The following is a 12,916-nucleotide window of genomic DNA, read 5'->3' as shown; positions in this document are numbered from 1 at the left end:
GGGATGCAGGCAGCGATGCCCGGGGAGGGATGCAGGCAGTGCCCGGGAGTGATGCAGGCAGTGCCCGGGGAGGGATGCAGGCAGTGCCCAGGCAGGGATGGAGGCAGCGCCCTGGAAAGGAGGCAGGGAATGCCCAGACCGAATCGCAGGAAGCCGGCAGGGACACCGGCTTCTCCCGGGGCTCTGGGGAGGTGCCGATGGGAGAAGATCCTCCCATGTCCCCCCTGCAGCGTGCTGGGTGCAACACCGTCACCCCGCCGCTCCCCGGCGACCAGCAGCCTCTGTGCCCTCACGCCCAGCCCGTGGGAGCCCCCTGAGGTCAGAGTCCCTCGGGGGAGAAGGGTACGACCCCTCCCAGGGAGCCTTCCCTCCTCTGACACTGCTGCTCGGTACACTCTTGGGCACATCACTTCACCTCCTTGCTGTGTCAGCCCCTGGTCCACCTGGCAGGGCTGGGGGTTTTTCTGTGCCCGCTGTCACCAGGGGGTGCTCTCAGGCCAGAGGGGTGAGAAATCCCCCCTAAGGGAGGGAAATCTCTGTTGCAGTGTCTGTATTTTTGGGGATGTCTCACACCTGACCATTTACCTGTGTGCTGGATGGTGAGGAAGATGCTGGTCGCACCTCCGGGGAGCGCGGTCCAGGCCCCTGCAACATGCTGCCGACGGACTCGCCGCACCTCTCTGCTTCTTGAAGCAGACCCTGAACTGGGGTCACCAGTGAGCACCAGGGCGTCTCCGTGGGTCTGGCTGCGATCACACAGGCTTGGCTGAGCCCAAACACTGGCCACGACACAATCAGGCTCCCCCCAGCCTTGTCAGTGCCTTTGGCTGAGAAAAACCTCATGTCCAGGGGCTCCTCTGCAGGGTGAGGAGAGGGTACAAGTGGAAGCACATTATCATACCCTTCCTGTGGGAAAAGGGGACAGCAGACACAACCCCACAGCTCGGGGGGATGAGGGCAGCTGGCAAAACACAGGACAGCCCTTGTGCCACTGTGCCCAGGCTGGGGCTGAGATCAGCGCCAGGCAAAGAGAGTCAAAACCCCTTTTCTGTGTCTCACATTACACCCAGGCTTTCAGAGATCTGAGGCTTATTTCCCTGCAGAGCTGCTTGATGCTCGCAGCTAGGGAAATATTGAGGTGTCCCTGGGGGTTGTCACTGGCCCTAGATGCTGCTCTGCCTCCACAGACCCCCAACTCCCCTTCCCTCATCGCCATAAAGCGGCCCTGAGCCCTGGAATATTTCTGGGAGAGGGCAGGGATCGCGCCTGCATCTGAACTTGCCTGCACAATTCAGGCTCCAGCCTCGGGGCTATTTTTAGCAGTTCCCTCTGAGATGCTCTTCACTTGCAGTTTTATTTGTGAAATTTAATATAGGAGGGAGGGAGGAGGGGAGCGGGGCTGGATCCTGGTGCGTCCCCGCTGGCTGGGAGGCTTATCCCAGCCTCAGCGACAGAAGACTGACACAAACCTAAAATCATCTGTCTACGAGCTCCGGTGTCCTGGCACGCAGGCGACAGCAGGGGACAGGCAGAGCTGATGGCTCGGGGGTGCTGTGGTCAGCCCCTGCCTCTGCCACAGCCTCCAAACTCCTCGGGCAAGTCCCTGCCTCTCCCCGTGCTGCATCGTGCACTCGGGGACCTGCTGTCACCCGATGCTGGCCCTCAGCACATGTGCTGGGATGGAGCAGGATGCGTGCGAGGCCGGCAGGAGCAGCGGGGATTTTGGGGAGCCTCCAGCCAGAGCAGCAGGGTGCTCCCAGGGAGATCCTTGCCCCACGGCATGGGCCTCAGGAATGGCGAAGGACTGTGGGGACCAGCCACCCTGGATCAGCTCCCAGCCCGGGGAGCATCACCTGTGTCCCCTGAGGTCCCAGCACCAGCAGCTAACGATGCTAATGAAGAAAACCCAGTTTGCACAGTACAGCATGGCCCAGGGTTGTGTGTCCCCATTTACAGGGCAGGAGTGTGCCTGCAAATCCAGAGCAGCAGGAAAGACCAATTTCTCCCCAAGGAGCCCCTGACAGAATGGGGAGGGATGGAGAAACCTTTCCCTTTGCCACAGGACATGAAGCGGACAGCGGCCGAGCCCTGAACATCTTGCAGCAGCTTTTGTTCCTGTTGAGCCCAATGCTGCCCCAGGCCCACCCCCAGCACGATGGCAGGAGCTGACCCACAGGGGGGAATGAGGATCCCATCCCACCCCATCCCCTCCCCAAGGGCTGGGTGTGCAGCCTATCCCAGGCACACCAGGGATGCAGGAAGGGACACAACAGCAACATCAGTGACCCCAAAGCAGCCTGTCACTGTTGCCACTAGACGCACACCCCAGCTTCTAACACAAAAACATCCCAGTGTGGGGCAGCACGGGCTGACAGCACCTGCCAGCCCAAGTCCTCGGAGGGTAGAAGTTGCCTCATCTCCCAGTGCCGCTAAGCCAAGGCTGGGCAGGGGTGAGGGAGAGTTGCTCTGCTTGAGAGCAGCACCTCCCAAACCTGCTTCTTGTGTTGTTGAGTTGCTGCCCACCTCCAGTGATGGGTTTGGGGCTGCCTGAGTGTGGCTCTGACCGGGTACAGAGGCTTTGCAGCCCAACCCACCCTGCCCGAGGGAGGAACAGAGATGGCAAAGCCCTCTGGAAAACGGCAGCACCAGCCCAGGGCAATCCAAATGCATCAGCACCTCATGTGATGCATCAGTGCCTCATGATTTTATCATTTCACCACAAGGAAAGCAGGTCACATTCCACCCAGACCACCTGGGGCCCAGAAAGGGATAAACGGGTACCTACACCCTCCGCTCCCCATCACACGCTGTCCGTGTCGAGGTGCTGGTGCCCCCTGCAAGCCAGGGCCCTTTTCCTGCTGCCCTTCAGGATAAGAGAGCAGCAGCTGGAGGCAGAGGACTGAGGATGACTGTCACCTGACCCTGCAAGCCCCTGTTTTGGAGGATCTCTGCTGTAGAAGTCGCTGGTGAAAAGAGGATGAAAGGCTCCCGCTGAGCAAAAAGTCTCCTTCTCACCAAATCCATCCCACAGGCAGGGCCAAAAGCAGGGGAATCGGATCCTCTCGCCAGCCCCACAGAGCCACACGCAGCCACAGCATCGTGGAAATGAGTTTATTGACACGGACGGCAGGTAAAGCCTGAAGAGCAACACAACTACGCGGCGAACACTCGAACGAGCGGCGCGGCAGGAGAGGAGGGCGAGACGCCACTGACCGAGCCCAGGCTCTGCCCTGCAGCACAGAGACACCCGCGCGGCCGAGGAGCTGGGGAGAAACGTGGCAAGAGAAGGGGGTGCTCAGCAGCCCCTCCCCACCTCGAAGCTACACCGGCTGTCTAGTGGAGGAGGCTTAAGTGTCTGTTCCTGACCCTCTATCATCTCCTCCCTGACCCGGCACAGCGTCGTACTCAGTGCCACTGGTGCTTCCTTAATTGCTCTATTAATGATTTTTGCAGTGCACCCGCAGGGCTTGAAGCAAATCACCTCCCAGCACACACGGGCAAGGGGGGCAGGGCTGGGTTGCTCCAGCTCTGCCCCACTTTTTACCCAGCCAGAGCACGGGGGTTCCTACACAGTGACACCACTTCTTGGGGGTCCTACAGCTCCCCTGCCCTGCTGGAGTCTCTTCCAGGGCATTGTGACCTTTCCCCACCACTGGCTTCTTGGTTGCAGACAGTGCCAAAGCCCTGATGAACCATCTCCCACCGTGAAACATTTATTGACTTTGAATGTGGCATCTAAAAAGACAACATGAGGGTTGCTATGCATAAGAGCTTTACTTGCTGGGGAGGAGATGGCACCAAAGCATGCTGGGGAGGACAAAGCTGTTCTGGTTAGTGGCTTGGTTTAAGCAGGACAAGCTATGGATGGAGCAAGGACATGCAAGAGGCTTTGCTTTCACTGCTGTTGCCGCAGCACTTAGTGGTTGCAATGTGGTGAGTCCACAGCCATGGACTGGAAAATGAGAAGGTCCTGGCCCTAAGGATAGGTTGGAAAAGAAGGGCCAGGGCATGGGGCTGCTTGGGACAGAGGGTAAGAGCAGGAACCCAACTGGCCCTTGTTACCATGTGCCTCTGGGCACAAAGAGCTAAGCTGCAACTGGAAGAAACGCTTCCACAATCCACTCACTCCCAGCCCAGGCAGGACCTGAAGCCCCGAGGCAGGCAGGGTGCAAACACCGCCAAGCCCAAACCATCTCCCATCACGCCACAGCGGGGGTTTTGGGGGACAGCACAGGAGTAGGGAGAGCCACTCCGCTCCCAGCAGCACCCCGGGACACTGCCAGCAGCAGCCTCTCTCTGCAGGGGCAGGGCTGTGTGGCCCCGGCAGGGAAGCAGCACTGCCACATTCAGGTTTACCACCGCGGGCCTCAGGGATGGGCAAAGGCAGCACAGCTCAGGCAACGGCTGAGAAGGCAGTTTGGCCATAGCAGGCACCGAAAGAACAAAGAAGAGAGGCTGCAGATGGGCAAGGTGCAGAGACCATACCTGGAACTCTAAGCAGGCTCGTTTCCTTCATTTCCTCCACCCAGTCCCGTTATCAATCTAGGCCTCCAACTCCGCCCCACACAAAAGCAGCCTCGCTTCTCAAATCAGCAGCTAATGAGCCAGGGAGATGGCTGGAGTGAAAACACGCCATCAAAAGCAGAGCTGAGTCTGCCAGCACAAGTGTAATAAAAAAACCCCTTCTCTTTAGGGCTCCATCCGCCTCCACGGACTGAACTGATGGCTCTGTTCCTAGTTCCCCGAGGCCGTGCTCACCCTGCTAGAGCCCAATGTCCCTGCAGGGCTCCAAATACTTCCTTGGAATCACCTTCCCTTTAAGCCAATTACAATAGAAAAAACTCAAAAAAAAATGTATAAAAATATAAAATAAAGTGCAGTGTTATGTTTTCGACAATTTTGCCTTGTTTTAATGAGCCAACGTGTGGTTTTTGCTTGTTTTTTTTTTTTTTCAATGAGCGGTATTTTACAAAATTGTAACTACGCCTAAAGCCATTTAGAAAACACTGAACATTGGCACAAAATGGAGAAGCCCACAAGAACGGACAAGTGAGGGGCGAGGGGGACGTGGGAGTAGTTGAAGCAGTGGTTACAAACTCCATGGACGCTAAAAATATCAAAGGGGTTTGTTCCCTATCATCATTAGCACGTGGATACTAATTGCTACCTTGTTTAATCAGTGCCTTTGACTGAAATCCTACACATGAATACAGCTGCTTCCAGTTAAGAGTGCTTTTCCCCACACCAGTGGTGAAGGAGAATCCGGGGACCCCTTTCTCCCCCCTCCTTCTGCAGGGTGAGGCACAGGCTGATCTCCTGTTAGTTTTTCAAGATGGCATCGTAGGCCTGGTAGATGTACTGGGACACTTCAGGAGCTCGGCATTTCAGGGAGAGCTGTGGAGGAGAGGAGAGGTTAGCAGAGGTGTGAGGGAAGGCAGGAGCTTTCTACCATCTCCACAAAAGCGACTGGAAATGTCTGACCTGCAGCATGAGTTGGACACATCATGGGTGTAGCTGATGACAGTCACCCAGAATATTTCTCCTGGATACTGTCACCAACACCAAATTGCCTCTTCAGAGCTTGCTACAAGCAGGAGGAGGTACATGAAAGCAAACTCCCACTGTGGGGTTCCCAAATTCCTTAACAAGTGTAGGTGCCTCTGCAGGCATGAAGGGACACTGACCCAAACTCTGAGCCGAGGGACCGGCTTACCCTCACGTTGTAAATCACTGCATCAAACCTGGGGGCTTCTAATGATTTGCTGCTCAGTCCTGACAGACACAAGCTTGGCTGTCACCCCTCTCTAAAGCAAGCATCAGGCCAAGAGCACGTTTGTGTCATCAGTCCTTGGGCAAACACTTCACATCACTCTCCAACACCCTCTTTTACCCATTGGTCCCTAGACCATGGAATTTTTTTTAATTCTTTTTTTTTAAAATTTTTTTTAAACTCCTGAAACCGCTTCCAACAGGAGATAAATCCTCTTATACCAGGATGCTCAGACACACCAGTCCCCAGAAGGGGAACAAGTCAAGGAGAATAGCTACAGGAGCACATGATGCAGGACAGAGCACACCTTCCCACCAGCCACAGGCTGACGACAGCACCAGGCCAAAGAGGCTCGGAGATCCAGACAGCCGGGCTCCGCTGCAGGGAGGCAGCAGGGCATAAATTTCTCCTTGTTTATGAGAGGGGGAAGGGCATCCTGGCAATGCTTTCTCGTTGATGTTTCCTGGCTTTATCTCTGGATAACCTTGGCAAGTAACTGCTCATTGCTGAGTGGGCATTATCCCAGCTCACTGGTAACAGAGCAGTGCAATTCTGTTGTTTCTCCCTTTTTTTCCAGTTCGGTGGGCATTCCCAGTCAAATTAACAGGATTTCCCCCAAAACAAGCACATTAGGCAAAGCAGGGAGAAATCACCCTGCATGCGACGTGAGTTAGAAGGATCCCAGCCTGTGCCATGTGCCTGCCACAGTCCAACACCTCACCGTGTAGTTTGGGTTCCCCGGCTGAATGCGAAGCTCGGCCAAGATCCAGATGCCGTTGGTGAGTTTCAGAGACTGGTAGAGCATGTCCTGGCCCTCCACGTTCCTCTTGGCAATGGTGTAGACGTTGTTATTCTGCAGTTTGCTGGAGACAGTGTCTTCAGAGAGAAGGAAGAAGAACACATCTGTTAATTCAGACTCATCATCTGCGGAGACAGGAGAGCTCAGAGGAGCGTTCCCAGGACACAAGCACACAAGGAAATGCTGACTTCTGTCCCAGAGTTTTCCCTGGTGACAGAAGCAGACGTGACACAAGGAGAAAAAATTCCAATTTGCTTCCATGGACCCACCTCATCCTTTTCAGACTGTGATCCCTTGTGAAGTATTTGACCATCTTGCAGGGCTTTCACTTACTCCTCATGTTACTCAGGTCTTGCTCCCTTTATGGAGGCGAGAGTCTGCAGCTCAGAGGGTAAGAGGACTCAGCTCTACCTATAACCCCAACAAGCCTCAGGCAGGCTAACCTGGAGGCAGCCAGAAGATGAAGACAGAGAAGAGCAAGATCCCTGCCTGAGGCTTGCGTGGGTACTTGGTTCTGAGGTTCTGTCCCAACCCCAACAGCTCCCTCCTGCTTCCCCCCTGCCCCCATGCACAGACACCTCTGGCCAAACCAGTGTCCTACAAGGTAGTAAAAATCTTTTCCTTTTTTTAAAGCAATCACTTCAAAGGGTAGAAACCCGCAGACATCTGTCTCTAGACATCACAGGGCTGTGATACAGTTTTAACACACTGTATGACCTGAGCACTTGCAGAAAATGTGCGAGTTCACCTGGAGACCTGTATGGATGTAACCATGACACACATTATTTCTAAAGGACCTTTTAAAGAAACAAGAACAGAGGCAAATATGCAGAACACAAAGACCCAAACCAGCAGCCTCTGAATGCCAAGGGTTTCTCAGCACAGAGGAGAGCAAAATCTCACTCTTCACCAGTGAAAGGGCACACTCTGACTTTGGGTAGAAGGCTCAGGGAGGACAGCTCCACACCTGATAAGCATCACTGGCAAATTCCCATTCCTGGGGCACAACAGGAGAAAATTAACTCGTTCTGTCAGGGCAGGGTGGAACACCTTGTCTATGCTGGGTCAGTATCAGCAGGTTGGGCACTTTCAACAGAAAACAAGGGACAAAAGTGGTATTAAAACAACTTGCACCAAAATCCAAGAAACTGGAAACATGGAATCCATTTCAAGGAACACAGGGAGCACGACAGCAGCAGCAAAACAGCACAAAGCGACCATGCAGCTTGCAGCTCTAAAGCATCTCTGCAGCTACAAACACCAAGATCTGCCAGCATCAGCACTGGATTTGAGAACAGACACAAGTCTGTGCTGCTGCACGGTGGGATGAGAGAAGGGACAGCAGAGACTGTTCAAGCACCAGGGAATGGTGCCAGGAAAGAGAGGCCCCACAAAACCATACACTGATGCAGGGACTTGGACCTGCTGCCTCTCCCCAGGGCAGCATTGATAACCAGAGCTCTGAGCAGCTCCATGGGCAGGCTGAACCCCTTTGCTCCCCAGGCTTCAGAGAAGCTCCATGCAGGTCGAAGAGGGTTCAGGCATCCAGCTACCCAGACACACTCAGATTTAGGTTTCCTCTCTTCTCTAGTTACTATGGAAACTGGCAGATATAAGTAACTAATGAGATCCTTTGCTTAAAAACCCTCATTCCCTCTGTCTCCTCCTCCCACCTCTACTCCTCCTCGATACAACAAACTCATCCAGATTAGGGAAATGGGCAATGCAGAGCAGTCCCCTGCTCACAGGGAGCGTGGCTGGGAGACTCCTGCATTGGAGGAACATCACCTGCTAAGAATGAAGCTCAAACTCCTGTCTTCTCCTGCCCTGCCAGCCAGCGAGAGCAGCCTTTGGGGCTCTGTGAAGGGTAGCGTGTTTAACACAAGAGCACATATTTGCAAGGGACATTGATATTAAATGTCATTTTGTTTGCTCATTTTTAACAGGCTGTGGTTAGACCTCATCAGTCTGAAGCCCCTCTGGACACGTATCCTAGAAGTGGAAGTGCTGACAAGGGTTTGAGACTTTCTCCAGCAAACTTTGTACCTGGCAGCAGCAGCCTCCCCCTCCGCTGGGGGATGCTGCAAGAGCAAAGGTGTTGCCTGGGGAGAGTGGGTGCAGGGTCAGAAGCCAGGCTGCAAGCGGGAAGCTGTATTTGGCAGCTGTGGGGCTGCTCTCCCATCACACAGGATGACGGCTCCCGCTGCCTGGGGAGCTGCCCTTTGGGGGCACAGTGAATGAGACGGGGCTGCAGAGCAGCTGCTCTTACGCCAAAGCCTTCAACTGCATGACGGCATCTCTTGGAGTTTAAACAGCCACTGCTGGGGCTGCCAGATTTCTGAGCAGGGATGTGCTTGTAGTGGGGTACAGGGAGGGCAACTGAGGCAGGGCAACTCCGCTGTTTTCCACCTTCCCTGTCTGACCTCAGTTACCCTCTGAAGAGTGCAAGAAACCCCATCAAAATATACCCTGTCTCAGGCAGACACGCAGAGCAGTCGTGAGCAGGCTGGAGTGCTGATGCTTGGCTTTACCTGACTCCTCCTGCCCCCTCTCTCAGCACAGATTTGGAGACTGGCAAGAGCCTATTCTCCCTTTCCCCCCCAGGTAGCAGCTCCCATCCCTCCTGTGCTCCCCAGTATCAGCATTTTGGATTTTGGAGATCGGGCAGAGTTGCTAAGCAACAGTGCCAGGCTGTGCCTGGCTGAAGGCAGGACCACTAATGCCATGTGACAGCACAGTCTTTAAAAAAAAAATAATTTTAAAAGGCAGATATTTGCTGGGAGCAGAGAGCTGAGGCCAGCTCTGAAGGGGGCTGCTGGTCTCTGAGCGAGCGTGCAGCACCCAGCCAAGTCCCGGTTGGTGCCAGCGCAGGCAGGAGGGCTGAGCCGGGCTGCCTGGGCACGCATCTCCCCGCACACATCGGGTCTGGTGACTGCAAACCAGAGCCACATGAGCCCTTCTACAAGCCAGCACAGTCTACATCCGACCTTGCTAAGCATCTTTCTGCAGGGCTTTTTCTTTTGGCTCAATGTTTATTCTCAAAACCCTCTTGAAGCACAATGTAAGGATACAGTAAGATTTCCCCCTCACCAAGGCCAGGGAAGCCTGACATCAGTCCATCTTCCAGGGTTGAGTCTTTTTGTTTATCCGTGGAGTTTTTCAGTTTGTTTGTTTTCATTTTCTTTTGCTTTTTAAACAGAATTCTTTACCCTACCTCAGTCCAACAACTAAATAGCACACATGGAAACACAGGCACGCAGGGAAGAACAGCTGCACAAGGTCTCCTCCCTTGCACTGAAGTAATCCAATTCTTTTTAACAACACTTTCCTTCTGCGTAAAGCAAAGGACATGCTTAAATCCCATACAGCTTAAGAATTTCACTTCCAAAGTCAAAACAGCCAAGATGAGCAATTGGCAACAAGAGGGGTTTTCACAGAGGACACACACAGCTCAGAATCAACATCCACAATATACCTTTTTTTGAACTGGGACCTTTGTGACATTTTGCAACAAGCACTGAGTATCAGGAAGTAGAATTTAACAACTGTGTTTTATGCTGTGGTAGCTGAAAACAACACGATGCCATTTCTAGCAACACCTGAATGGTTCTGAGCATCCAGCCTTTGGGTTGCATTCAAATACCAAACATCTGCAGTTTCTGACCCAGCAGGGAGGCACTTTGGTCAATATTATGACAGTACATTTATTACAAGACACATAATATGCATGAGTTCTATATTAAACAATCAGGTTACTAGATTTGCACACACAAGAAAAAAACCAAACCATACTGGGAAAACTTATGTATGATTGTCCCCCAGGTTGTTCTACCAAGAAAATCCAATTTCTCTTTGTTCTAGCATTAATAAATTACTCGGGGGTGGTGGGAGGAACAAAGTGACCACTGCGTACCAACAAAGCCATATTCAACTCCAAATACTAAAGCTGTGGTTTCACACCAAATTGTGGACCAGTAATAAGCAAGCAAACCCAAAGTTCCTAGAACTGCTGAACAGCACAGCAACTAATTGCTTCCTATTTAATTTCCTATTTAATGGCATTCAATCTCCATGTGCAAGTCAGCTTGTCCTCTTTCACTCTGTGGGTTTGGGTAAGCAGAATTTAAAAAAAGAAAAACATTTAGCTAATGTGATTTGCATATCTTAGCTTAATGTAGCGGTCCTTTTAAAATTTAATGAAACTTAGCATGTTGAAAATACAGTGTAAACAAGGCAAACTGAGCTTTTGCACATGCTCAGTTGCAAGGGAAACCTCAGTTGGTATAGTTGTACCACCAGCACCCAGATTGAGCTATGACAGTCTAGGAATCTATTTTCATCCACTAGATTCTTATATTTTCATTTTTAAAAATCCCCCAAATCAATTAATTTAGCACTGGATTAATCAGAGATGAGAATTCTGTGGTATAACCATGACCTTGTGTTTTGATTACAAGTTGTCTTTCATAGCACCATCAGAACCCCTTCCTAAGAGGCAGATGCAGGAAATAGCTCTAATGAATTCAAGATGTGCAGCACATCCTTAGTACACCTTGGCCCCACAATACAACTCCAGAGGGACTCACTTCTCCACGGCCATATGGCTCCAGCCCTGAAGAACAGCCTCAGGCCAGCGCCAGCTCTCACTGCTGGGAACCTGAGCCCCAAATCCCTTAAGCACTCATCTCTCTCCGAGTCACTGGGACTCCCTTCAAGGGTCCAGGACTTGGTTTGTTGGGGTTTGGGGTATTTTTGAGAGAAAGATGCTGGAAACAGGGATCAGAGTGGCAAGCTCTTGTTTATCTCGGTTTTGTTTGAAGGGACAAAAGAAATAACCCAGGAAAAAGCCTGCAGTTTACACAGGAGGTGCTGTAAGGTGACAGTTGTACAGTGACAGACAGCCCTGGATGTACAAGAAATGCACAAGTTGTTTTCTTGACAGATAAAATCCCAGCCCCCTAAAAAAAAAAAATCCCTGTTTCAAGCCCATTTCACATTGGTTTAAAGAAATTCAAATTTCAGTTTCTCCCTTGAAGAAAATCAGCATCCCCCATTTAGTTGTTTGGTAGTGCCTCCTGCATGTCAGCACGTAACTTCAGCCCCACTTCTCACACAGTACAGAAACAGCACAGATCTGAGCGCTCAGGAAAGCCAAGGCTCTTTGCAGCCTGGAGATGAAAAGCCAGACACTTCTGATCAGCCCTCCACCCAGCAGCAGCCACGCTCTGCTCCATCTGTCCGACGCCTGCTGCAGCCGCGCGGCTCTACGGAAGCGGCTGGTAGTGCTGCGATTAGGGCACATCAGCTGGGAGCAGAGGTATTTTTAGCTCACAGCTTCACTGGGCTGGAATGGGTTCGACCAAAGCATGAATGGCACAGTGCATCCCCGAGCCTCAACGGCAACTCGTCGCCAAGTGGGTGGGCTCACACTAGGCATGAATTACTGATCTGAGCGGGCGCGAGAGGAGGGAGAGCGATTCACATGGCGGCCGCACACCTCTGCCGTGCCGGCGGCGCTTAGGAGCTTTTAGCCTGTGCTGAAGGGTTGAAAAAACCCAGCGTCTCCTAAGTTTTAGTTAGGAGCTGTTGAAATCTGCAGACTTTGTTCTACAGAGCTCTGCCATGGCAGCCGTTGATTACCTTGTTTTATGCAGTGATACGAGAGCTGCACGCAGCAGTATTTCATCGGTGAACAATAGAACCGCCGACAGCCCAAGTCGAGGGCTTTATTCTGGTTAGGCATCTCCTACAAGAGTCTTTTGAATGTGAACCAGTGTTTCCTCCACTAGGAAAAAGTTCCTGAAGATTTATACCCAGAGCTGCTATTCTTGGAAGAAAGGAGGCGTCTTAAAACAAGGCTATTTTCACTGGATGGAAATGGTGAAGATTGTGAATCCTGAAAGACTATTGCCCTGCTGCGGCACATGGCCAGACACGTACCCTTGCCCTGGTATAAAGTAGTAGCAAGATGGATTCAGCTGTTGTTAGAGCTCATCCAGCTTATCTCACCTCTGCCCTGGTGTGCACAACCAGCCACTTGCCACACTGCGAGAAGTCTCCATCCCTGAGGATGCTGGAAGCCCAGCCCTCCACAGGGTGTGGGGTCTGGCTGATCCTTGTACAGGTGAGGCTTGATGCTCTTAGGACGGTCTGTGCTAGAGGAGGCTACTGCTGAGATGAAATCAAGGTGAGCAGCAGACTGTGTCAGGGCTGCACTGGTAGTTAAAATACAAGGGACTAAGACAAGCACACAAGATTTTCCTAATTTTCCCTCCTGCGAGCTATTGGCCTGCTCCGTGCTGAAGCCCAGGTGGTCAAGGAAAGAAACCGACAGTATAGTCACAAGA

At 52.3% G+C, this 12,916-nt stretch overlaps 2 protein-coding genes across 6 annotated transcripts in view; both read right to left on the bottom strand.

Moving 5' to 3' along the window:
• Positions 1 to 671, bottom strand: part of RASL10B (RAS like family 10 member B) — a 7,234-nt gene extending 6,563 nt beyond the window's left edge. Inside the window, exon 1 of one of the 2 annotated variants that reach the window (XM_026861718.1) lies at positions 586 to 671. The gene's annotated coding sequence lies outside the window, so the exon portion shown is untranslated. The remainder of the gene's footprint in view (positions 1 to 585) is intronic. The other variant, XM_026861719.1, reaches the window with a different exon arrangement.
• Positions 672 to 3,097: 2,426 nt separating this feature from the next.
• The window catches only part of AP2B1 (adaptor related protein complex 2 subunit beta 1), an 85,530-nt gene continuing 75,711 nt past the window's right edge, over positions 3,098 to 12,916 (bottom strand). For 3 of the 4 annotated variants that reach the window (XM_026861705.1, XM_026861708.1, XM_026861706.1), the window contains 2 exons: positions 6,492 to 6,646; positions 5,049 to 5,394 (listed from right to left, as the gene is read on the bottom strand). In XM_026861705.1, coding sequence (XP_026717506.1) covers positions 5,320 to 5,394; positions 6,492 to 6,646 — 230 coding nt within the window. In that variant the 3' untranslated portion in view covers positions 5,049 to 5,319. Of the gene's footprint in view, positions 5,395 to 6,491; positions 6,647 to 12,916 lie in introns of all 4 variants that reach the window. The other variant, XM_026861704.1, reaches the window with a different exon arrangement.

This window comes from Athene cunicularia, assembly GCF_003259725.1.
Source record: "Athene cunicularia isolate RWA chromosome 19 unlocalized genomic scaffold, athCun1 chr19_part1, whole genome shotgun sequence".
Taxonomy (NCBI): Eukaryota; Metazoa; Chordata; class Aves; order Strigiformes; family Strigidae; genus Athene; species Athene cunicularia.
Note: the sequence above shows the minus strand (reverse complement) of the source record. Positions and strands in the feature narration are given on the sequence as shown.